A 26,823-nucleotide genomic window follows, 5' to 3' on the forward strand; every position below is an offset into this window, starting at 1 on the left:
AAAGTTTGACTTCTTTGGGCAATATATTTTATTCTCTAGTATCTTAGAAAATCTATCTACTAATGTATGTCCATTAATAAAGAAGTACGCTCTTATCAAGCAGTTATCAGCACATTTATAAAATTACATTGAAATCTTCATTTTAAATATGATGTTTTCTTCATCTGACTGAACGTGCTGTGATCTTTATTGAGGGCTGGAAACATATTTGTTGATTCGGACAAGGTGCATTGTATTTGTGTTTACCTTCTGCTCCCCAAGATTATAATTGAAATGAATTTTTCAAAATAGTTGCTTTTGATGACAATCCCATACTGATGAAAGTTAGATGAACAAAAATATCCGTTTGAAATCGATACACGAATGTAAGCCCAACTTATAAATTGCTTATAGTTGATAATATCAAGCCACCCCTGTAAACCTTCTGTTAGGTCTTAGAAACAATAAATACATCTCGATGCGTGGACAATTGAAGGAAAAAAACCTTAACAAGTAAAACACAATTTTTACTCATTGGACTTGAGTTTGCAAAATGTAAGGCCAGAGTTAGAGTTTATGGCTTTAGTGGACGTTTTCTGGAACTCATTTTACTGTCACTCTCTAGTTTTCAAATAGTTTTTGGTAGAATTTTGGTGGGAAAAAAGGAAATATGAAGAAAGCAGTATTTGAATGATGACAAAGTCACATATTCTAAACCACACATTGTCACTCCTTTGATTTCAGTTTACAAGCATTGAGAAAGGAGAAATCCCGAGATGCTGCTCGCTCCCGCCGGGGAAAAGAAAACTTTGAGTTCTATGAATTGGCCAAGTTGTTGCCTCTTCCTGCAGCCATTACCAGCCAGCTCGACAAGGCATCCATCATTCGACTTACAATTAGCTATCTGAAAATGAGGGACTTTGCTAACCAGGGGGACCCTCCGTGGAACTTGCGAATGGAAGGCCCTCCACCTAACACATCAGTAAAAGGTAAGTTTTAGGTCACTGTTCAGTCTGAATATGATGGTCTGTAGGGGTCTGTAAGACAAAATGTTTACCATCATCCTTTCTTCTTTTCCTGCATATCAAATCCTTTAAAGGGATACAAATGTGGAAATCTGAACTCTGCATGAGAAAGACACCATGTGAAGGTGAAATAAACCTCTTATTTTTCTATTTTATTTTCAAAAAGTCTATGAGCCTAAAATTCTGTCACTTTATGTAAAATTTCAGAGAAATGAAAATGAAATGACACATTAAAATGCTTCTTGGGTTTAATTTATGTTTTACAATTACATACAAATTCTTCTTCATGAGTGGAGTATGGACACATTTGTTAAAGCATAGAGCTGACATTTTCTGCCTTAAGTAACCAAAGAAAGGCAGGGAGCAGAGCTCTTCCATCTTTAGAAGGCATTTTAAATTAATGATTTTATTGACCAACAAAAATCAATCTCTGTATTAGTGTTTCAATTTTCTCTATATACATGTTACCTAAAAGTTGTAAATATAAACATATTTTTTATTCAAATCCTTGATGCAGTTACTCTTACAACTTAGTATCTTTAAATGTTAGGTCTTTTTCACTTTGCTGCCTAAGACAGGTATTTTCTTGTGTGTTCCTGAAATTCCTAATAATTTATGGCATTTTTGGCATTTAAATATGCATGGATATATGTATTGATGTATATGTGGTGTTGGCCATTGGTTTTCTATCTTTAAGGGTGTTCTATTCAAGGTGTATGGCCTAAATAATCTGCTAGGTTCTTATGTTCGAATTGTGTATCTAGACACTTCATAGCATGAAGTAAAACTGGGCATTTGGAGGAGGTGCAGGCAACTTTCTCTTGGGAAGAATTAGCTTCTTTTGTTACATCTTGCCAACTACCTTTGGAAAAGTCCCTGTACTCTTGTCTCTGATAGGAAAGGGTACTAGTGGGGAGCTGTAATCTTTTGTAGGATTCAGATTGAAATGAAGGGTCAAAAGCAGTTATTATTTACAATTTTGTGCTAAGAGCTATGATCATATATGTGTCTGTGAGAGTGTAAATTTGTTACTTGGGGATTGTGTTATGCATATTAGAGGTGGAAAATGATAATTTAAATTGTAACAGGTTATTTTCTTCTAGAGCAACAGTTGGCAAACATTTTCTGTAAAGGGCCATGTAGTAAATATTTTAGGCTTAACAGGCTACTCAACTCTCCTGTTGTAGCACAAAATTAGCCATAGACAATATGTAAACAAAACAACGTGGCTGTGTTCCAATAAAACTATATTTACAAAATAGGCTGCAGCCACAACATTTTTCCTGTAGGCTATAGTTTGCAGACCACTGCTCTAGAGTGTAAGAATGACGCTTAAAGATTCAGGAGAACACACAACAGACATACCTCTCAAGGACAGGATGTCAGTCAAAGGTAGCCCAGGAAAAATAAAGCAAGGCACATTCGAGTTGTCCTTTTACATCCCTTCTGCCCTTGAGCATGTAGATATCAATTCAATAACACGCTAATTCATTTTCTAGATTGTATTATGCTATAAAAAACTACCCGAGAGTGGACAAACAAAAAAGGTTTAATTGACTCACAGTTCCGCATGGCTGGGGAGGCCTCAGGAAACTTACAATCATGGTAGAAGGCGAGGGGGAAGCAAAGAACGTCTTACATGGCAGCAGGAGAGAGAAAGAAAGAGATAGCAAAGGGGGAATTGCCACTTTTAAACCATCAGATCTCGTGAGAACTCACTATCATGAGATAGCATAGGGGAAACGGCCCCTATGATCCAGTCACCTCCCAGAAGGTCCCTCTCCTGACATGTGGGATTATTAATGCAATTAGAGACAAGATTTGGGTGGGGATGTAGAGCCAAACTATATTATAGATATTAGTACCAAATTTTTCCAAGCTAAAGACGTAAATATAATTGTGGTAAATATACATTAGATACATTTTTTTCACTCTAGTTTGAGGAACAGTCTATATTGCAAATCATACAAGATGAAAGGATGAGAGTAACAGGTTAGGAACCATACCATGTGAAAATATGTAATATTCAAATATATAAGTTCAAAAAATATATTATTCAAATGAAATGATGGAATGGACCTGTATTTATTTAACATAACTCAGCAAATTTTTATTTGTTTATTTTCATTATTAAAGGGGTTTGTAGTCAATAGGCTTTCTTGGCAGTAATGGCTACCAAAGTAGAAAAATGTGATGGTTCTGTTGTTTATCCATAGTCCAGCTTACTTCCAGAATCATGGCCTTTTAGGCATGCAAATGTATAGATCACATGTAATTATTCCCTCATTTTATGAGGAATAGTTAGATGAGGCAAGTGTTAAGTGGAAACAACTTTGCAATTCAGTGTTAGCATATCTAAGGCAAGAATCCACTTTTCTTGCCTTTCTGTCTAGTGCTCTATTGCTTCTTGTCATTACTACAGATAATATTTGTTTTATATCACCATCATCAAACGTTTTAGGTGAGAATTTTCTCAGCTTCAGACTGTTACTAATACTTCATTTTTATTTTGCGGCCTTTGATTCCACTCTTTAACTTCTTAGTATGATTAAGATGTATAAAAAGAAGATAAAACGTGGTTGCTGCCCCCACGTTGTTGCAGTTTCTGGAATGGCATGGTAGTGTCACTGAGAAAAAACAGGGTGGTGAAGACGCATGTTTAGAAACCCGGAAGGAGATAACGGATTTTATTATATTTAAAATTCTGTCCAGATGGTGGCAGAGCATCTAAGTTGGTACATGTTCACTTTCACTATTAGTAAACTGGTGATAGGTTAGAAATGAAGATGTAAACATAGTGACTCCCTACTGTCTACCCTGGCTCTCAAAAGTAGCTAGAAATACAAGGAGCACTTTCTATAAACTGGTTCTACTGTAAAATATGTGTACATTTTATTGCTTTACTCTAGTTCTTTAATGCAAAACTGCTATTCATTCTGATCAAACATTCATGAAACAATAACATCAAAAGAAATTCATTTTAATTTATTAAGGTCTTCTATGTTGTGCCCTTGAAGATGTTCATATGGATAAACAAGCTTATATAAATAGCCTGCAGCATCATGTGAAGTGCAGTTCATAATCCAACAATAAAACAATAGACATTATATTTCATGCTTCTCCAAGCAATCTCTTGAATAAACCTAAAGCCATTTGGAAATTTGTATGAAAAGTATTTACATTGTGGTGCAACATTTTTTAATGTGATGAGTTGATCATGTTAATAATTAAATTTCAAAGCTTAAATTTAAATTTGTCCCACACAACTGTATAGAAATTTAATCATTTTAATTTATGGCTTCAGAAAGGTCCTTTACTCTGCCCTGTGCAGTATTCATCACATCTTTTCTTAACAGTCCATAAAGGTTGATGAGTTTGTTTTGTGATTCCCATTGTATACAGATTATTACAAGTTATGCTTGCAGAAAGAACACTCAGGTGACAGTATGTAATATGTCCCAAGTCAATTACTTCATGGAAATGATATGTTAAGCAATTGGAAGGTAACAGATAGTTTTTTCCATTATTTTAGAAATATCTGTATTGTTATAATAGAGATCAAATCTACAATGAACATTATGCATTATTCAAGAAATGACCAGGCATTCTCAGCAGTGTTTCAGCTAAATAACTGATGATTGTAACCTTTAAAGAAATCTCATTGTGGTGACTGTTGGTAAATCACTTCTCCATTCATAGTAATCTCTATTTAGAGGCTATCTAGAAACCATTATATCTTTTATTAATCTTTAAAGCAATAGCCACTGATTTGACATTTGCTAAAACTAGATAAATTTTCTGTCTTTCTAATACCACAGACTTCAGTCAATTTTAAGAGTCTGTCGTCTGTTGCAACTCTATTAATCTAGGAATATTTACCATTGCAATCAGTTTTATTTCAATTTAAACGTTGCAGCTTTTAAACAACAATTTGCCTATGTGTGTGACAGGCAACAATGCTAAAATATGTAAAGTATAAGAAATTCTTAGTCTTTGGAGAGGAACAGTTGAAAAATATGCAAGATAACTGGCGATTAAAATTGACTGAACACATTAGGGAAGAACGTTACTATTTTCATAGAATTTCCCTTCACTATTTCGGGCATCTATTGTGAACTAAGTAGGAGATGTTTCTGAGAGGAGAGACTTACAGGCCTGTATTTAAGCAACATATTAGCTATCCCTAGGCAAAGACTAGACTCTTACTAAAGCAATGATGTTTAATGGATTTATTTTAAATCATCGTATAGTATAACTGAGTATAGGTCATACTCAGAGTGACACTAAGCTACTGTTATAATATTGTCCCCCAAAATTAGATAGCATTTTATAAAATGGATTCTGTTTCAATAGAAAGGTAGAGACTCCAAGACTGAGTGAAAGGTCATCTTGGTCTAGGCAGTTCAGGGGTTTTCCTGTTCCTGTTCTGGCATTTTCCTGTGTGCTGACATACATTTACTTCTACCAAGTGACATTCATGCTTTGGGGCAAGGGTCATATTCCTCATTACTAAAAAACCATGTGAGATGAAATTTTGTAGAATCAGTACATGGCCATGTACACCCAGCCTATGACATTCTTTTGTCTTTTTGCACGGGTAAAGGGAAGAACCCAGACTGTACACCTTAGCTTCTGAGCAGGAGCCTCCTATAGGGCTAGATGAGTAGGGCAAAGATGGTAACTCAGTTCTTGCTTGATTCCTCTTCCTACCTCCATCATCCTCAGCAGACTGAGGAACAGACTCCCTGCTCTGATCTCTACTTCTGTTTGTCCCAATCCATAGTAGGTGGTGGTACCCAGTGGAAACAGAACAATTCAGAAGCTGAGCTGCCAATGTTGGTTGTTGTTTATTTTGGGAGTGAGTGCCAGGTTTTACTAGGACGTGGAAACGTGATGTATTTGCCTTTACTTAGGTATGCTTCCAGGAAGGCTTTTTAATTACATGCTGTTATACTTTTGTATATTTCTAATGAAGTTATGACTTCATTTAAGGAGCTCATTTAAGAACTAACCTTTTATCTTTCTTCATGTTACATCATGATAGGACAAGCAATGTTTATATCACCACATTTCCCAAGGACTGTCATCTTTGACACTGGGCAGGAAGGGCTTTCTGACAACTGCAGGCTATATGATGAGAGAGTATGTCTCTGAGATTCTAATTCTTTGGAGTTTTACACTTTTTCATGAAAAGCTTTGATGACTACAAAGGTGAACTCTTGATCATTGATTTATTATCTAACTCAGCATGAAAAATATTATATATAGCATTGCTGGTATCTTGCTGCATGCCACTGTTCAAGAGTTTTGCTTGTCACTATCGTTTTCAGTGCATCTGGTACAATGGAGCATTCAGGATTACCCTCAGCTCCAGACAGTGACTTGAAGAAAGCATATTTTTGAGAGTGATGGCTGAGAATTTGTGAATATTCAGGTGTCCTAGTCAGCTATTGCCAGAGAACAAGCAATCACAACATCTAAGTGGCATACAACAACAAACTTTTACTCATGGAGCTGCGGTTAGGCTGGGAGTTGGCAAGTCTAGACTGGGCTCAGCGGGTGCCTCTGCTTTGTGCCACAGCTCTGGCTGGGCTTGGCTACTTGCTGGGGGTTCAGGCTAGCTCTGTCCCATGTTAGAAGGCAGCAGCTATTTGGAAGTAGCTCTTTCGTGGTGATGGAGGCAAAGGTGTAAGAAGGGTGAACAAAAACATGCAATGTCTCTTAATGGTGTGGCTCAGAACTGTCATGGTGTCATTTTTGTTTAGTTGTTGGGTCAGAGCAGATTGCATGGCACAGACCAAAGTCAAGGGGCAGGGAAGCACATTGCACCTCTACTGGGAGATACTGCAAAGAAATGTGGCCAATTTCACAGATAGAAGATGAAGAACATGAATCTGTAATTTAATTTACCTTATCCAGAGTAGTACTTGTGTATTGTTTTTATCTGTAGTTTTTGTTTGCACAAAAGGAGAAGTGGGCTTGGCATGGTGGCTCATGCCTATAATGCCAGCACTTTGGGAAGCTGTGGTGAGAGGACTCCTTGAGCCCAGGAGTTTGAGGTTACAATGAGCTATGATTGCACCACTGCCTAGAGGGAGAGTTTGTCTCTAAAAAATTTTTTAAAAGGAGAAGTAGAAATGAGGATTTTTTTGTGGAGACTTTGGAAATGTGGGCAAAAGAGTGCAGATGTGCTCTTTTGCATTATACATCAAGATTAATCAACCTCTTTCTATCGCCACTATTATCTTATTTTCCGGTGGCAACATTGAGTGGTAAAACCCATCCATTTGTGCCTTTGAGTATGTCATCATCTGACTGGATTGCTCTTTTCCTTTGTAGGGGCAAAAGTGTAATAACTTTTCCTCACCCATCACAAGGGTCATGGCTGAAACTTCCATAACAAAAGACAGGTTATCAAGAAAAAATTTATTTAATCAAAATTTTACATCACATAGGAGCGCTCAGAAATGAAGACCCAGAGACCCAGGGAGAAGTGCATATTCTTACGCTTAGGTTCGATGAAGAATGGACAGCTTTGTAGAAATATGACTGGACAAAAAAGGCATGATGTAATGATAATAACTTGAGGGGAATTCCAACAAGTCCTGTGTGTTCAGATTTTTTTTGGCCTCTCTGTGTAGCATTTCTTCCTCTGGGTATAGTGCACGACACTTGTCATGTAAGGGTCTTCAGGGAGGAGAGGAGAGGGTCAGATAGTCTTCCTAGATTTTATGGCTTTCTTTGGGGGAGAGCAGTTCTATTGTGCATGATGCACCTTGAGGAAGAAATAGGGGAAGGAGAAAGGAGGGAAAAAGAAGGTCAGAGAGAATATCTTTTTACGCCCTTCCAGTCTCCTTCAGTTCAAAGTATTCAGCTTGTCAAAGTGCCATACTTCACGGTATCACATTCTGAGACCCAACACCTTCTTGGGTTTGCTTGAACTCCTATTCAGCATTCACATCCCAGCTCAGATGTCACTCTCTTGTGCAAATCTCTGCTTCCCCAGAGCATTAGTAATTTCTTTCTTTAGGATATTGTTACATTATTCTGTTGGTTTGTTATCAACTTAAATTGTAATTTGTTTCTTTACATGCCTGTCTCTGTATTGAGACTATGAGCTTGTTGATGGAATAGCCTGGGTCATCTTATTCCTTTTTATATCTCCAGAACCTTGCACAATACCTATGAAAGTAAGTATTTAACCATGTTTTAAGTTGAATTGTGTAGAATTGAATTATATCTTGGGATTACTATTAGCAGAGTTATATAGTACTGATCAGAACTATGGGTGAGTTTAAATCATAAACTAGGAAGATGCAAAAGAAGAGTAAAAAAAGGAAGAGCAGAAGAAAAATGGAGGGAGAATGATGGGAATAATGTGAAAACAAAGGGAAATTATGCAGGACATGGAGTAGGCGCCAGAAGCAGGTGTGGCTCCCTGGGATGAGCTGCTAGTCCCTGCCCTGTGGTAGGGTTCCGCCATCGACATGGTTCTCCATGTGGATGTACATGCAGAGGAGGCGCAGGTTAAAAACTGTAGTCTCAGTCCCAGCGCTTTGGGAGGCTGAAGCAGGTGGATCACCTGAGATCAGGAGTTCGAGACCAGCCTGGCCAACGTGGTGAAACTCCGTCTGTATTAAAAAATACAAAAATTAGCCAGGTGTGGTGGCAGGTGCCCGTAATCCCAGCTACTCCTGAAGCTGAGGCGGGAGAATCACTTGAACGTGGGAGGCAGGGGTTGCAGTGAGCCGAGATTGCGCCTCTTCATTCCAGCCTGGACAACAAGAATGAGACTCCATGTCAAAAGCAAAACAAAACTGTAGTCTGAAGAAAACCATGAGTATTCTGGGTGTGTGCACTGGAGTCCATTCAACAAATACCTGAGTATCTTCTCTTAGTAAGTCAGTTCTCTAAGTCCTTTGCCTTGGAGATATTTATAATTCATAGAGAAATGAATGTGCAATACGTAATGGTATGACAGCTTTCAAGAAAATTAAACATACCATGTGACTGGTGTCATAAAGCTCTCTCTAGACCTCAGTTTTCTTTTTGTCAGTGATTCTGGTCTGAATGATTACTTACTGTCTAATCCAAAGTCCCAATTCCTCAGAAAGGATTTAGCGATTATTGTCTTAAATTAGACTATTTGAGACTAATGGTCTTCCCTGGACTATATGGTTTCTTGAAGCTGTTTATCAATAATTTCAAAAGCCACATACCCTAACTCTTCATATTTTGCTAATATTTCTATTTTCCTTTTCTTTTACTTAATTGCCCTGTACTTGGAGGTACCATATCTCCCTTCTATGTGTTCAAAAATACATGGCATTGTTTCTTATCTTAAAAATTTTTTGTTTCTATTTTCAATATTTGAGCATGTGTAATCATTATAAATAAGACAGGACAGTAAGATAGCACATAATGAAGTTTTAAAGAAATCAAGTGCAAAATATATGATAAAGATAAAATAAGAACCTAGCACTTCATATACTTTTTCTTTGCATTTACTCTCTTGAGAAAACTTTAGGGAACACACTTATATTCTATATCACATCCAACTTATTTTAAAAAGTCTACCAGTTCTTGATAATGTAATATTTTAGTCATGACATCTTGTGGTTTTGCATTATACTGCACTGTACTCACTTATTTAGGACTTTCAAGTTTATGTGCTCTGTTCTTTAAGACGAATTCTTTAACGTGTTTTTGTTAGCCCTATCACCTCTTGCAAAGCACAATATCTAGTTCCAGTGCTCTGCAGATGATAATATTTCATAAGCATAGCAAAGAAGGAGTCACCTCGGACTGCTTTATATGATTGAAATTGTACCGTGGCTTTAATTTTCAGAAACGGCTTTCTGGATACTGTGCATAAGTCTTAGTTCTGCCTTAATAAACATGTGGTGACCTCCACCTGTGAAAACTAATGTGTCTTTGAATATTGATTGACTGCAGCGTTTCAGATCCTTTCTGGGTCCATAGTGTGTTACTAAATGTCAGAACTTCAGTATTCTAAAGGAAGGCCAATAGATTTTTTTTTTTGTTAAAAGACCAGATGGCCTGGTCTTTTAACAAAGTCAGTTACAGAGTTGGAACTAGAATTTGGGCCTCTGTAATCCTAGTTTAGAACATTTTCTTCCATAATAAAGAGACTTTTCTATGTTAGGGTACTTATTATTGGAATCCCTTTTCCCCATTTACATCATATGTGAACATTTATCCACAAATCTAGCTTGTGTTAGACACTGGCCCATTTTAGAGCAAATGATAACATTTTATCATGTTATGATTCTATGAAAAGAATAATTCTTTGAAAAGAATAACTTTAAGAAGGCATTAGGAAGCTGGATGAAGCATAGATGGGACCTTTCTGTAGTGTCTTTGCATCAGTACAGGAAATTCTCTATAAATAAAAGTGTTTCAAAATAAAAAGTTTTATTTAAAAAAAATCACTAGAATTCACTCTGATGATAGAAACATTAGAAAAACAAGCCTCTGTCCAAATGGAAACTTGTGATTTCCCACTTTCCTACCTTTCTAACTGGTCAATATTGAGTCCCCAAATGCTCAACATTCTGAAGTGCTTCATGGCTGATTGTATTAGGAAATGTGATTAACTGACAGTTACAATATCAATCAATGGAAATGGAAGGGAGGAAATTGGTTAGTCTGTTTACATAGTTTGCTCAAAACTTTATAACTGAACTATTGCCATAGAGAGTCATACATAAGTTTTCTTTAAAATTTATAAATTATTTCCATTTAAGAGTCATACATGAGCACAGGTGCTCTGGTTAGTCTCCTTCTTTTTCTTGTGAAGGTTACGACTAGTATTACATTTTCTATTCTCCCAGTCTTGGTCAAAGAGTGCCTGAAAGGGAAGGTTAGAAAGCCAAGACAAAAAACTCGTTATAGAGTTCTATAACAGGAATCAGCCAATGTTTTCTGTAAAGGATCAGATAGTAAATAATTCAGCCATTGTGGGCCATAAGGTCTCTGCTGCAACTGCTCGGCCCTACTTTTATAGTGCAAAAGTAGCTATATAGACAAGTTATAATGGAATGCGTTTGGCTGTTTTAATAAAGCTTTATTTCGTGGACATTGAAATCAAGTTATGACATGTCATGAAATATTGTTCTTATGAGTTTTTTTCAACTGTTTAAAAAATTAAAACAACAAGGACAATGCATTCTTAGCTTGTGGGTGGTACAGAAACAGGCGGCAGGCTAGATTAGACCTGCATGCATGCCATAGATAGCCAACTCCTGTCTAGCCCATTAGAACTGGAGGTGGACTTAGGTATCTCTTTTAGAACCCATTATGGGAGAAAGCATACTTTGAGTTGTAAAAGGTTGATTCTTGTCTTTGTTTAAAACATATTGCAACAACAATGAATGGCCGGCAATATGTTTTTTTAAAAAAAAATCTTCAGTGCTAATGTATGTACATAAGTCTATTTGTCATGATGGCTGTCCTGACTAAATTATGTACCAGCCAGGAGTGTAATGTTGGCATGTTTCAATAGCTATCCATAGATGTATATGCACTGTGTATGTCACCGAAAAAATTAAGTGAAAAGTCATATTAAATCAGTGGTATCATTTGGCTTATTACTTTTGGCAGCTTTCTCACTTTAATATAGCAAATGATCCAAACTAAGGCTATTCACAAAGTCTTTTTAAATGCATGATCTTAATGAAGAGAAACATGATGAAAACATTGTCTACAAAGGACTATTTTTTGGTCATTTTGACTTGGCTAGTCAAACAACCGATCAGTTTAGGTTAATTAATAGTTTTGATTTATTTTTCCACATAGTTTATTAGTTGTCTTCCTGATTCAATTGATGGTTTAAAGTATGTTGTGACTCTAACCATCATTAAAATTCATTAGAAATAAGATGTTTGAGATTTGTATATTTATTGGTATTATTATCAGCAATACAATGAATAAAATTGGTAAATCTAACCTAGTCTTCTGCAGGTAAAATTTAACATATCTCCAGAACCAATGTCTATATAAAATGAATAAATATGGCTAAATTATATAGCATAATATAATTTTCATAACTTATACTCAAGAAACCAAATACAGTTACTAGGAAATAGCTCCTGTGATCTTCTGCTGTTGCCCATTGGGAGCAGTCAGTCACCAGGTACTGGCTGAGTGCTCCAAGGGTGAATGCTGCTGTACTAAGTGCTTGAAAGACACTAAAATTCAGTGAGTTCATAGGAATAACTTCCCAAAGCACTACAGATACTTAAATTTCAGAAATGTTTTGTAATTAAGGCATATTACTTACGTATAATTTTACACTTTGGGAAATAAGACTGTGTTGAATATCAGCACTGATGATGAAAACAGACTGTGTACACAGTTTGGGTTTTATATAAATACTTTAAAATATTGGCTTTCTCCTATAAAAATAGATGAATACTATCCAGGTTTTTACAAGAATTTTAGCATAAAAGCAAAATTGCTATTATTTTCCACTTTGAAAAGAGGCATGAAGATAGCATTAAAAAATATGTAAAATGCAGTATGTCCTAGAGACATACGAAAGGAAGCAGGGATGTCGATGCAGGTAAGCCTCATTTTGGATGTTCTCAGGGACGTTTGTAAAGTGGTGCAGTGATATTTGCTTAGCTGACACCTGACCTAAAGTGCTTTTCATTATATCTGCTATGGATACTGAGCTCCTGAATTTGCAGAAAAATCTGTAACAAGTTGTTCAGCCTCTGCTATGTTGTGATTCACATCTGGTAGGCAGTCAGACTCAACCTCCTTGTTGTGAGTCAGTGACTGAATTTGTTGCTGTATGAACAACTCCAATTGGAAAACTAAAATAATACTTTTACTGAGATTAGAAAAGGGGACTCTTGCTAGGGTGTCGTAGTTTGGACTGCTATAACAGAATACTATAGATGGATTGGCTTAAACAACATTTAAAAAAAAAATTCTCACAGTCTGGAGGCTGGAAATCCAAGATGAAGTTACCAGCATGGTGAGGTTCTTCGTGAAGGCTGTCCTCCTGGTTCACATAGCCATTTTCTTGTCATGTCCATACAAGGTGGAAAGAGAGAGAAAGATTACGTCTCCTGTGTCTCTAATCTCATTCATGAGGGTTCCGCCCTCTGTGACAATTACCTCCCAATGGTTCCACCTCCAAATACCATCACAGTGGGGATTTTGACTTTCAACATATGGATTTTAGGAGGGGACACAAACATTCAGTTCATAACACAAGGAGTTCTAACAACCTGTAATAAAGGTACAGTTCATGTATCCCAGGCTGGAGAATCCAGCAAAATGTAGGAATGCAGTGAAAATTTATCATCCCAGTCATTTTAATGTATGTTCAGAATGGCTTATCGGTAGCAAGGTTTTCTGGTCGTGGAGTTGAACACTCCTGAGTTCAAATCTTTGGGACTGTGAACACATTTTTTCGCGTCAGTTTTCTTGACTGAAAAAAATGGCATAGCTGGACCTTTGAACCCGGCTTGTCTATACTGTCTACCGCAGTGAGCTGACGTTGTGTTGGGAGGCTTATATTCACGTAGGAACTTTCAAGGGTATATTAGGATTATCATTTGTGATTTTTAGTACACATTCTAATTAGGGCTTTTGTTTTTAAGATTATGTTTTTCAGATGATATTAATCAGAAGGAAGAGGTAGCTCAACATGCACAATTTTTGGGGGGAATTCTAGCATGTAAAAAGTCTTGTATCATTTGATAAAGTGGAGGATATTTGAAGCATTTCTTTAGATAATGGGTGATTTGGGTGTGTTATGGCAGCTTAATGTTTCTTTGATACTTAACGAGACATGTAGAAGTTGATTTTATAAAGTGTTAATGTAGATATTTCATCGAGTTGATAGGAAAACAAAAAAATTCTTAAAATATACTGCATCTGAAAGGAAAGCCCAATTTGCTGAAACTGAATAGAGTTGACGTTTCCTTTCTCAGAATTTTGGCTTAGTAGATATAATCTTATAGTAGGTTTTAAGATACCAATTTTTTGTTGTCGTCAGGGATCCGAAATGGGTTATTTCTTCCTTTAATTTTACTCACCTATTCATCCTCTAAATATTTGAATATTTATTATATTGCAAGACTCTGTACTAGGCTCTCTGGGGGATGCAAAGTGGGGGAGAAAAGCGAACCATCTCCTCTAGGAGTTTATAATCTACTGGGAGGGAGTGACCCATTCTCACCAAATAATAAAGTAGGGTATTATTCATGTTGAAAGAGGTCTAAGCAAAGTACTGTGGGATCCAGGATGATTAACGTGAAATGAGAAAAAAAATGGTAGTCCTTATTACAGTTTTAAATAATGTACTGCTAGTGATCATAATGAATATGTATACAGTACTTTCAAAGTATAATATTGTATTATTTTCCAAGAAAATTATTTTTTGAACTTCTACTTTGAAGTATTTGCCAGGTCTATATTTTAGATATCCATTGGCATTGGGGAATTTATTATGCATAAATATAGTTAAATATTTGAATGTGATGACATTTAATGAGAATTGTGGCCCTCTAGATGTAAGGTAAACTTATGAAGGTTTTTCCTCTCAGAAAAGTATTTTAAACAGGATACCCAATGCCATGTAGAACACAGAATACTCATGCATATCTCTGTTATCTGAATATACTTACCAAACAACTAAAGGCATGAATCACATACCATACTTATAAACAAGAGCTTAATCAAACATAATCTTTTAGTATCTTCTCTCTGATAGCTTTGCTTTTCATAGAGATGGAAAGAGAGAAGTTTGAATGAAGTGTATTTTTAAGTTGTGAAATCTTAATGTATGTAGTTTGTAGAAAATCCCTTGACATCTAAGACCTGAATATAGAAAGGGTCAGATCAGAAGAGTAGCTACTATCCTGGGAGCTGGGAAGTCAAGTGGCCGCAGTTCAAGCCTGCTACTGAGGCAGGGCTCAGAGTCACGTGCTCACCTTCCCGCCCGCTCATATGCATCTCACTAAAGCCTGCGCGAAAGAGCGTGTTTTGTACTTTTATTTCATTTAAATTAGCACAAAGGGAGGGAACAATTTTGCTTCACATGTGAAGTCATTTCTTGGGTTGCTAGCTCAATGTTTTAGCAGAACAGCTGTTCTGTACAATGTGGCTTTCTGCAAGCAATATTTCTACTGCTAGAAAAGTGGCAGTCTGCCAAAGAGAGTGCCCAGACCAACCCCTAAACAAAAAAATCTTTTGTCAACGACTCTAATAATTTGTACAATTCAGGAAAGGGGGGTTGCACAGTCTTTGCAGATGTGCATTTATGATGCTATTTTTAAGCAGAGCAGCATGAAAGAATAGATTCATACGAATTGTAAGTTGATCATTCATTTTAAGCATTTGGCTTCTGCTCCTGCTAAAATTTCATTCTGTGGAAAGAAAACACAGCCAGCCCTGAAACGAGGTAAGGCAGGGTGTGACAAGATGAAATTCTTCATTTTCAGACCTGTGATGAAGGCTGCTGAAAAACAAAAAGCTTTGGGGTCTTTCTCCCCAGCTAAAGAGGTAAATGCAGTTTGCTGATCCCCTCACAGCAGAAACTTGTTATCCTTCAGCATTTTGAGGAAATAAACTCTTAATGAGCCTGCATTCTTTTACAGCAGTCCATTCTCTGAAAATGAGTTTAAGTGCTGAAGGAAATGCCAGAAGCATTTACACAACCAGCCCCAAACTATTATGTGTTAATTCTCTGTAGTTTAACATCATAGACACCATGCAGATTTTCTAGTATCAAAACCTGGTCTGTTTTCAGATCTGTCCTCTGTGCTCTGGCTATCCCAAATCTACAGCAACAGACTCTGCTAGCTTTGAATCCACGGATGGAGTTAAGAAAATAAGATGATTTCCATAAATTAAAGACCCTTGGAAAGAACACTCAAACTTCTACTAACAGCAGAGGATAAAATCTGATCGAATCCTCATCTTTTATTTTTATTCAACAGTACACCTACTATTTACATAAGAGAGAATTACATCTACTCTAGATTATTAAAATATGAAATCATATACTCAAAAATGACATAACATTTAATACAGACTTATTCTATAAGGGTGACACGGAGCAGAGAAGACCATAGAGTATTTTAAGAGAACACAATAAAGTGAACTGTAGAATGTTCACTGCCTTCATCAAAGGCTTTCTCTAATTCTGAGTTGGGACTTTTGTTATTCTTGTTTTTCTTTTAAAATAGACATTCTTTTCATATTCTGGATAGGTGCGAAAAATGCTCAATTAAATGGAGTAAATGTCGTATTAAACCAGGGGTATTTTTGCTCCAGTCAGAATGCAAACCACTTATGTTCATTTTCTCTGTCCCCTGAAACTGTAACATTTTATGTATACTAATGAAAAAACACAAACCGTGATTGTGGGAAGTTGCTAAAATTGCGTTATTTCACTCTACCGATGCAGATATGCTTTTAAAAATAGTCATTCAGGTGACCTGCTAGATCATACTTCATTGTTACTCAAGTGTTCTTCAAATATTCCTTCAGTTTAATAAGGATTTACACTGAAAATTACAATTCTGTTTACTTGTGCAAGCTTGCCAGTGCAGGGTTACTACACTTTGTGAAATGACGAGTCCTGGACAATTGTTTATAAAATATTTTATAAGTTCATAAAAATCACAGTTTTTATATGTCAGAGAAATTCTCTATGTAAAGGATTTCTATAGCAATTTGTATTTTGTAAAATCAGTTATTTTGCTAAAGCAATTGATGACTCCCCTCAAATATATATTTTATGTTCATATTTTTAACGTTTAATTTTTCTTAAAGTAATGGAATGAAAAATCTATAAACAATAAATTTGGGCTGTTGATTTGTATTTAATAGCGATATAGTCCAGGAAAATATTTTAGACACAAAATTATTCATATTATATTCTTGTGACTTTGCTTGAGCTAGGTATCACTTTTTGGTTTAGAGCCTACACTTCTTTAATGTTCTAGTATGGAGATCTATGATCATTCTTTACACTTACACATTACCGTTTCTAAAAATCATAGAATTCACATGCTGCTCTTTATAGCAATTTTAATATTAATTGGGTAGAAAAACATGCAAAGATACTACACATCATCACATTTCATTTCTTATAAAACCTCATGAGATGAGCATCATTTTTCCTTCTTGTATGTGGAACTCTCTTTCAATTATTCCTGTTCTTTGTGTGCAAAAGATACCTAAGTAAGGGGGAAAAGCGGGGGTGTTCAAAGACTCTTTAAGTAAACCTGGATGCTTTGTATATTGACTAGTTTTTCCAAATGAAATGCATTCACTTTGGCCCTTGACGTAGGCAAATGGTTCAAGAAGCTCAAATCCATTCATACTAGCCTCTGCAAAAAGCAAGAAAAACTCAAAAATCATTTTCTATAAATGCTTATCTATCACAATTCATGTAGATAGTCCTATTGAGAGAATTGGTATGTATTTAATAATAATACCATGTAGTCTTGTCAACCATTAGGTAATGATTACATTTCAGCACATTCTAGCCAGAACCCCCCAAAATAGATTGACGTAGCAATAAGACAGTTGCTTAGATTGTGATTCAGCTGATGTCAGTATTATTGTTTTTGTTAGCTTGTTGAGTAAACTCCACAAGAAGAAAACATTCAGATCCAGTCCATAAACTTCTCTCTAGACATAACCAAGTTGCTGGGCCAGCGTGGACTCAGATTAAGAGTGTGGGTGCCTTGGAGGGATTCATCCCCACGACAGAGCATGTTTTCTTTGTTTAACAAGTACTAAACTACACTTGCACACTTCATCACTCATTCTTAGTTGTTTATATGTTGAAACCGTATTATGAGATCATACTTTCTGAATATACTCAATCTGTTTTTCATAATTTGATATTCTACTATGGAATAGTGAGATGACTTGCCCAGTGTTAACTAGTGTCAGGTTTATAATCTCCCAATGTCTTTAGTTCTTTGCTGAATTCATTCCCTTCTTCTGCATTGCTCTCTCTTTTGAATTATGTTTGTGGCAAACCTCACCATTCCTGTGATTAATGGGTGTTAAAACAGTGAAATCGGAGTTCTCAGATTTTATTCTACAATCACTTCCCTTAGCTTTTGTCTACTTCTATAATACTATTCTTTTCCCCTTCTTTATTTGTTCCCTATTTAAATGAGTCCTATAAGTTACTGCATTTCATGGTCTTGTTCAAAGAACTGCAGAGCAAAATTGTCGAACAGTAGTAACATTTTAAATAATGATAAAGCAATGCACAGAAGAGCAGCCAGTCCAAAGCAGATACTTAAGTACAGGTTTCTCAGAGACGTTAAAATTTCACTTCAGTTTCTAGGGCGTGTAGTGCTGGATGGTGGATTTGGGGGCTGAAGAAAACTGCCCATTGCATTGTAGGCCACTTATACCCCAAATGTATAACAAACCTTATATCCAAATCAATTATATGCTATGGATCTCTGTGCTGATGTTAGTCATCTGATTTGCAGAGAACTAGAACTAATAACCTTTTCAAATGTTATCAAATGATGACAAATCAAATTACTTAAATGATGATTGATCAAGTATTTGATATTTTAATTTTGAATGAATCTACCTCAAGGACTTGATATTTCCCTTAGTTTGAGTAAAGATCACAAATGCTAAACAGTCACATAGTTCATAAATTTCACAAACAATGAATCCAGAATGCTATAAATTAACTTTATTTACTGACTTTAAAATAAATGAATGGCCTTTAGCATAGCTATCGACATAGCAAACTAAGTGGAAATTGAGGGAAAGCACCTGACTGGAAGTACTTTTAACTATATTATAAGTTTGTTTTGGATGCAGATGAATCTGACTAGATTTCTCAGTAGCAAAGGAGACAGAAGCTCTTACATGTAGGTCATCTTGCATTTTAGGTTGCTAATGATTTCAGTTTAATGTCACCGTTTAGTTACATACTGATGATTTATACTGACAAAAAGGATAAAAAGAAAACAGGGAACCTGTCATCAATCATTCATTTAATCAAGTAGCAAAAGTAGATAAATAAACATACTGAGTTAATTATTCTTCTGTATGTAATGATTGACAATAAAGCTAATTTATGCTTATTTTAACCCTTTAATATTTAGTGCTGTTAGGATTAATGGGAATTAGCAGTTGTAGAAAGGACTTGCAGGTGACCTTCTTGTTCCTAAATTACCTTAAGGGAACTCAGTATTCATACTTGAGGTATTTATTCATTTGAAATCTATCCTGATAAAGAGTTGTAGTTATTTGCATTTAAGCATATTAACTCTATGCTATCAAATATAATCAAAAACAATTACACTATGTTGGTCTGCCTCCTTTGTATTAATCCTATTCAGACTGTCTAATGAAGACTTTTTCTTTGAAATGTGCATTCTTAATATGTAAAATAATTTATAACCAGATACAACTATGCTGTCAATTCAAATGTATATTAGATAAAACACGTGTGGAAAAGAAGTCTTAGTGACAGCAAAACACTAAAATACGATTTTAAGTTAAAAGGGTCCTTGAAAGTTATAAAAACCTATTTTTTGGTTTGCTAGCATTTTTTCTCCAGTTTTTCCCCCAAAATTTTGTCTGGTGGCAATTCCCTTTAAAAAATAATTTTACTTTTATTAGACTTTCCATAAATAAGATATTCTTCAGGTAAGTGTGTATAATAAATCAAAAGTTATAAATATTTTCTCTGGAATCTTTCTAACATTTTTGTCTAAATCAGCCTGCACCCAAGAAACGGGAAAGTAATAAGCAGACCTAAGGGATTTGGGCATGCAAATAGGAATTCAGTTGTTGATTAAAATTATTGTACTAAGTTTGAAAGATAAACTGTGGTTGCCTCTATGGTTAGAGATGTATTTCTTCTAGATGCATTTTATTAAATGCCATTTTTCCTTAGCACTTTTAATGTTTAGTGTAGCCAAATTCTAACCACTCACTAAACAGACTTCTCTTCCAGCTCATAAGTCTGGCCAGTTCAGTTATATGAAACTAGAAATGAAATTAGAGTTGGTGAGCGAGAAAACCGTGGCTGTGTGGTGGCTAGACCAGAGCACATTTTGCACGAATGCCGTCCTTTGTGTAGACTCTCTTCTGCCCCATTTCCCCAAAAAAGTTTGCATAATTTTTTTGTTTTGGCTTTTTAGAAAATTATCAAGTTTACTATGGGTCTAGAAAACTATACCTATGAACAGTAAATTCCAGTAGACTTCAAGCTCGTATCACTGTTCCTAGATTCCCACATTGGGTTTTTGATTGCTTATGTTGCAACTCACCATCTGTAAGCATTTGGCTATAATAAGAGATTTTGCTCATGACGCTTTCTGACAACTTGAATAGATATGGTATTGTAGCTATGTCTGTAATGGCAAGGTAAAATTTGAAAAATATACAACATTTAAATTGTATGCTACAAACTAGATAAAACCAGATACCTAAAGTCATTCATTTCATCAACTCAATATGTAAATGAAGGACTATGCATTAATGGGGAAAATATAGCTTTGGAAATAATAAATTTAGTGTTATCCAGATTTCTTAAGTTTAAAACAATTGTATTTCATGAACGAATTCCTCTACCGCCCCACACTCCTCCTGCTATAGATGCCTTTAAGCTTTATTAATTTCTGTGTAAATGTGTTAAAGAGAAATCTTTTCACTCTTTTTTTGTCCTTTGTTTGGCTTCTTTTTACCTGCATGCGTTAATTAAGCGATAGTATAAATGAGGAGTGAGAATTTGTGGTCTTTTTGTTCACTGAAATAATGGTTGATCTCTTTAGCTTTTGTTGGATTTATAGCTTTCCTTTTTTTTCAGCTAAAAATCTGCAACTAGCAGGTGAAGCATAATGTAGATTATAATCACTGTGGTAAGAGTGAAATCAACAACTCTGTTATTCCTTCCTTGACGAATCCTCTTTGGTGTTCCCTGATAGCATATATTTGAAGAAGAAAGTAAAAACTGGGGGAAAATGATACTAGAGACTCTCTAAGTAGGTGCACATGTATACACCCAAATACAATCACAGTTTTGAACAGAAATATTTGAACTGAAATATTTAGTCCAAATCTACTGTCATTCTGTTCAGGAGGAAATAAAAACTCTGAAATCTGTATTTCTTATCACTCTCAGAGACACAGAACCAAATGAATCTTTTGACTGCAAGTACATCTTGCATACAAAAGACTAAAAGTTCTGTTGATACGATTCTTTTTTTTTTTTTTTTTTGAGACAGGGTGTTGCTCCGTCACCCAGGCTGGAGTGCATTGGTACAATCATAGTTGACAGCAACCTTGAACTCCTGGACTTAAGCGATCCTCCTACCTCAGCCTTCTGAGTAGCAGGGACTATAGGTGTGCATCCCCAAGTCTGACTATTTTTTAATGTTTTGTAGACACGGGGTCTCACAATATTGCCTAGGTTGGTCACAACATGATACAATTCTGAGAGATGGTTAGCATCTATTTGATTCATCTTAATCAGCAGGTTCTGTATGCCCCAGCCCCAGGGTTCAAAGTGAGAAAGATGGCAAGGTTGGTTCTGGTTTGACTTCTGTCCTTTCTGGATTCATCTCCTGTCACCACTGAAAAAAAACCAAAGAGGAAAGGATTGTTTTTAGATGCTCGTGCTTGTCCAGAAGTGGTGGATTGAAGCTAAAGCTCTCTTCCTGACCATCAGGTTCCCTCATTTTGTTTCACCTCAAGCTCTGGCCTGCTGCTGTGTGTTAGTTGCACAGCAGCTGTCTAGTTGAAAGTCTTAAAGTTATTAACAGTTTCTCTCCTTTCTATTACCTCATTGTAATTTTATTTATTTAGAGTTGAAAGTATATATTATCCGTCTGACATGTATGCATGGAGCTTGGAGATAGGAAAGAAAATAGAAGATGCATTTCTCTTCATGAAACGTTTGTAATTTATTTGTAGAAACAAGACTTACTGATATAAAAAATTTGGAAAGCATTTGTGAGAGCATCGAATATCAGGTGCAGTGTGAGTTGCTTATTAAACTAAAGAACAACCCTAGCCTGGAGGATGTTAGTGCATTTTCTCAAGGCAGAGATGCCCTGAGACTTGTGGCTGGCTTTGAAGTCAACTCCCTGTGACCTTGGTTGATGGACATTCCCAGGTCTGGCTTCGACATTTTAGTCTGTGACATGGCAAAGTAAAATCATTTTGTCTCGGTTTTCCACAGGTCTTAAGAAAATGTGGAAAAATCCATATATTCAAAGACATATTCAAACAGTGCTCTCAGTTTCTTGGAGAAGCTGTTTAAGTTCACACTGACCACAGCAGCATTATACTGAACCTGTCTTAGCTTTAAAGTTTTCAGTCTTTATGAAAGATAAATCAGTGTTTTGATGTTACAGTTCATTACAAAAATCAAACTGAATTATCTAAATAATGAGATTTTTATGTTTTCAGTGGCTTTTAGGAAAAACTTAATATATTATGATTAAGCCTTTCATAGGCTATGGTTGCCTTTTTGAAGAAACGTCATGTTTTTAACACAACAGAGCAACCGTGGATACATAGGTATGTGTTCATTGAATCTTTACTATAGAAATGGAGTGTGGTTATTTAACGTTTTGAAGACTTGTCTTGATGTCACATTCTTTAGATTTCTGATATTTCATCATGCTCGTTGATGTAATCTTACTGTAGCTCTCATGTTTTCTCCTACTTTGTTAAACAGCATTTCCTGGAATTTGGAATGCCATTTTTCTTGGCACTTTAGTGGGCAGCTTATGCACTCAAGGCATCACCTAAGTACCAGCAGCACATTCTTGACTGAATAATGATGTATGTGGAATGTTACTTTTTTTGCCTTATAAATGGATAGCAATTTACACAGCTGTGGATGTGGGATGTTTCAATCCCAGACCATGTTGTAAGAAAAATTGAATGACAGTGAGCAAAACAGCAGTAATTATAAAACTAATTACTAAATGCTGATGATGCCCATAGGCTTTGCATAACTAAAATTAGAAAAGGAAATTGCTTTCGGCTTCAGAGAGGCAACATGCTAGTTATTTCACTGTTTCAGTCAAAATGGAGGGTAGTATATAAAGTTCAATCAGGAAAATACATGCATACATATATATCTATAGATTTGCATATACATATATTTTTCTATGTTGAAATGTTATTCACTCTATATTACAATTTTATTTATAGAACTTAATGCACAGGTATTTACATAAAGAAGGTAAGTATATTAAAATATTTGAATGCAGTACATAAACTATGCATTTTTGCATATGCTATAATTATAACATTAAAATGAATATATTTACAATATATTTATATATATTTAGTTTTTCTCATGTACATTTTCACAAGCAAAATGTATACATTTCCGCTTTTGCATAAAGAACACAATCTTAGGAATTCGTAGCACATTTTTCAAAAAGAATTATTTAAAAAATTAAAACATCGATTGGCTCAGAAAAAATGAACTAACATGTTTTGGGAAGGCAAATGATTGATAAATTCAAAGTCTACGAGGCATACCTTTGTTCATGCTCAATTTGGAGCTAAGAAATACATGACATTAACTCCAAAGAAGTCACTAAGATCGTAAACATATTACCTGCAGACCGCAGACAGTTCTAGGATTATAAATGTTAGAGCTGATATTGATAATCTTCAAATAGGAAGTACTAGGATAATGAATTCTGTTAATATGCATGTAAATGGAAAATGATTTAACAAGTTTTAAAATGCGATCATTTTGATTGAAATCATATCCTTATTCTTTACAATTAGTTGGTTTCTATTTCCATTCTCTCTGTAGTCCTACAGACAAATGTTGTAAACTCTTCTGAATAAACTATTGCTGGTTATGTTTAAGTTTCAGATTAAGTAGATCACGGATCAGGAAGATGAATCATTGTTGATACGGAGGAAAAATACCTATTTACAAATTTGAGTAGTTTGAATGACCTAGTATAATGTTTTATTTAATTTTCTGCTGCATGTTGTTTTAGAAGTCTTAAGAAATTAAAATGGCAAAAGACGATACTGTCCGTAGATGTCTATTATTGAAATGAAAACCATGTTTAATTGAATCAAGGCTGTAAGGAAATTCTTCTTGTAACTTTTACCTAGTGGGGCAGTACAATGAGTTAGTTCTTCCCATTTGTGGTAGTGAATTTAGTAATCAGTTCTTTTACCAAGGCAAATGGTCTAATAATGGAGGAATAAATCACAGAATGCCATATAAAATGAATATGGAAAGTCTTGCTTCTTGTGGAATGTCTGGTAATTTAGTCAGATGAAACTAATATGTGTACAAGTTGAGGCAAATTCTCCACTTCTGCAAGTCATACAAGGTACTAAGAGTTATAACAAATCACTGCTGCTTATCAGTTGTCCTTCACGTGTGAGGTCATGTCAGTCATAAAAAATATGTGATCAAGACTTCAAAAGGCTTCAAGTAAGCTAAAATGAAACCAGCATGTTTATATCACTTTTTCAATGGCATATATTTGGCCTCACATTTATTAGCTTCCAATTCGTTCACCTGGGGGTCTGAGGGGAGAGGAGGTAAGAGGACTTCTCAGTGTATTAGTGATGAGAAACATTGGTTTTCTTTTAGTTAAGTGATAAAGGGGAGTTTCAGGGGAAAAAGGGATGAGCAAGTGGAAGAGAGGTGTGTACTTATAGAAAACCACTTCATCTAACAGGTAATTACTGAGGATTTAATATGTGCCAGGCTTACAACCATCTTGAAAGGAAACAAACTTGGCACTAGGTGATGTTTGAACTCAAAATTTTGTTATTTAATATGTGAATCAAATTTTAGTAGAAGACAGATAACAAAACAGTTTTTTCAAGGATCTTTGTTAAAAATTCATTGTCATTTGACTCATTAAGGCAACTCACAGTGGCCTGTGGGGTACTGTTTTTATCCATCAGTACTAGGAAGCAAGCCTTGCTCACAGACAAGATCATTTTCTACAAATTTTCTGTCATGTTTCACCTTGGTAATCTCCATCTCTTGTGTGCAAAAAGAAACAATTTATTTTCAACACTTGAGGGATATAGAACATCTGACTGCTGTCATAACCTATTGTTTTTAACATAAACATTATAGCTGCATTTGCCTTGAAATATTTGCCCATTATTGCATAAATCTAAGGCGTGTACAGAAGTGTCACCTTGTGCTCTCCAGCATCGAAATGGAGACCTATCGCCTAGAAAGTGCAGTTTGCTCCCTTCACATGCATTTACTTCAACAAAATTAGAAATAGTTTTTTTTTTCATAATTGAGTTAAACAGTGCAGTAACTGAAGAAAAACTTATGAGAGAATACACTGCTTTTAACCATAGGAGTGGAACCCCTCAAATGCAGCTAAGGGCCTACTGTATTTTCCTTTATCAAAAGACGGTTGATTGCTTAATGGTCAAAGCACTACTAAATAGCCTATTCCACTTTACTAGAGAAAATGTGCTTTACATCAGTTGCACAATGTAATTCTTTCTATTATTTTGGTGGAATTGTTTTACCTTGCATGGAAGGATGCATGTAAGAGAGAGGATGATTTGATAATCTTTTGCAATATATAAGATTTCTAAAAAATATTATTCATAGGATTCTGTTAGTTCACTTACAAAGCTGGAGCCCTTTGCAGTGTACTCTGATCATTCACCTACAGAATGCCTGATCATTCACTTACAGAATGCCATAGTTTACTACTCAACATATCTGGTTTAAAACCAAAATAAATGTTTATATTAAGCTAATTCCTGGCTCCATTTTGGGTCCCTACTCTTATTTTTCTTTTTCTTTTTAATACATTTCAGTTTTATATTTCATGTACCCCTCTAAGCTGTATTAAATAATAATTGGACTCCTTTTATAGCTCATAAAAAGAATTGTCTAATTTCATTACATGAAATAAAGCCTTCTTTTTGTGTTGATAGCCTTGTCTGTGAACGTTTAATTCATCATCAAGCTAAAACAAACATTTATTGTAACCTATATTCTTTTGTATTTTTCTTCTGGTTAGTACTCTTCTTTAATAAACTCCGATTCACTGCTGGAGAAGTCAAGGGAACATTTGTTGTTTCCCATGCTCTGCTTTTTCCTCTCTTGAGAGACCACAACGCTCCCTTTCATTATTGCTATTATTTTGAACTGTTTTACAGCTGGTTCCTAATCTTTAAAATGTAGTTTTTAAGCACCTCTTAGGGACTTAGTACTTCTACTCTGTTACAGCCTTTTAATTTACTGATCAGTTGCCATTTTAGAAGTTTTTTCTGTAGGTTTGGCCTCTGCAGCCTTCTTTGTGTTCTTTTCCATTTTTATACTAATAATTACAACACTTCCCAATTAATTGCCATTTGTGAATATAATTGATGTGTTTCCTCCCTCTCCAGACCACTAATGAAGATGTTAAATAAGTCTTAGCATGAGGCTAACCTCAGCAGAATTCCCTTGGACCATTGGCATATTAGAGTTTACCATAGCTCTGTTTATTTTCTCTTCTTTTAAGAGTGCTTCTGGTTGAGATATTTCAATTCATTTTCTAGTATTTCGCAATAGTGAAGCTCTGCATGAAGTGTCTGTCTAGATATACTATGCCTGGTGAACTCTGATTTTCTGAAAACTAAGGCTATTGATTTACTTAGATGTCCTAGAATCTTAGAAGCATTTTTTTTTTTGCATTCTAGACAGTGAAAACAAAAAGCTTTTGTAAATGTAATGTGTGACATATTATCACTATAAGATAAATTCGACTGATTTTTTCTTGTTTTGCAGTATTGGCACAAGGGAGTGCATCAA

General features: G+C 35.4%; 1 protein-coding gene across 7 annotated transcripts in view; it reads left to right on the forward strand.

Moving 5' to 3' along the window:
• The window catches only part of NPAS3 (neuronal PAS domain protein 3), an 871,327-nt gene that overhangs the window by 281,248 nt on the left and 563,256 nt on the right, over positions 1–26,823 (forward strand). For 4 of the 7 annotated variants that reach the window (XM_030813243.1, XM_030813218.1, XM_030813227.1 and 1 more), the window contains 2 exons: positions 724–968; positions 1,079–1,129. In XM_030813243.1, the coding sequence (XP_030669103.1) occupies positions 724–968; positions 1,079–1,129 (296 nt within the window). The remainder of the gene's footprint in view (positions 1–723; positions 969–1,078; positions 1,130–26,823) is intronic. The other 3 variants (XM_030813234.1, XM_030813240.1, XM_030813256.1) reach the window with 1 other exon arrangement.

The sequence above is a fragment of the Nomascus leucogenys genome, chromosome 1a, assembly GCF_006542625.1.
Source record: "Nomascus leucogenys isolate Asia chromosome 1a, Asia_NLE_v1, whole genome shotgun sequence".
Lineage (NCBI taxonomy): Eukaryota > Metazoa > Chordata > Mammalia > Primates > Hylobatidae > Nomascus > Nomascus leucogenys.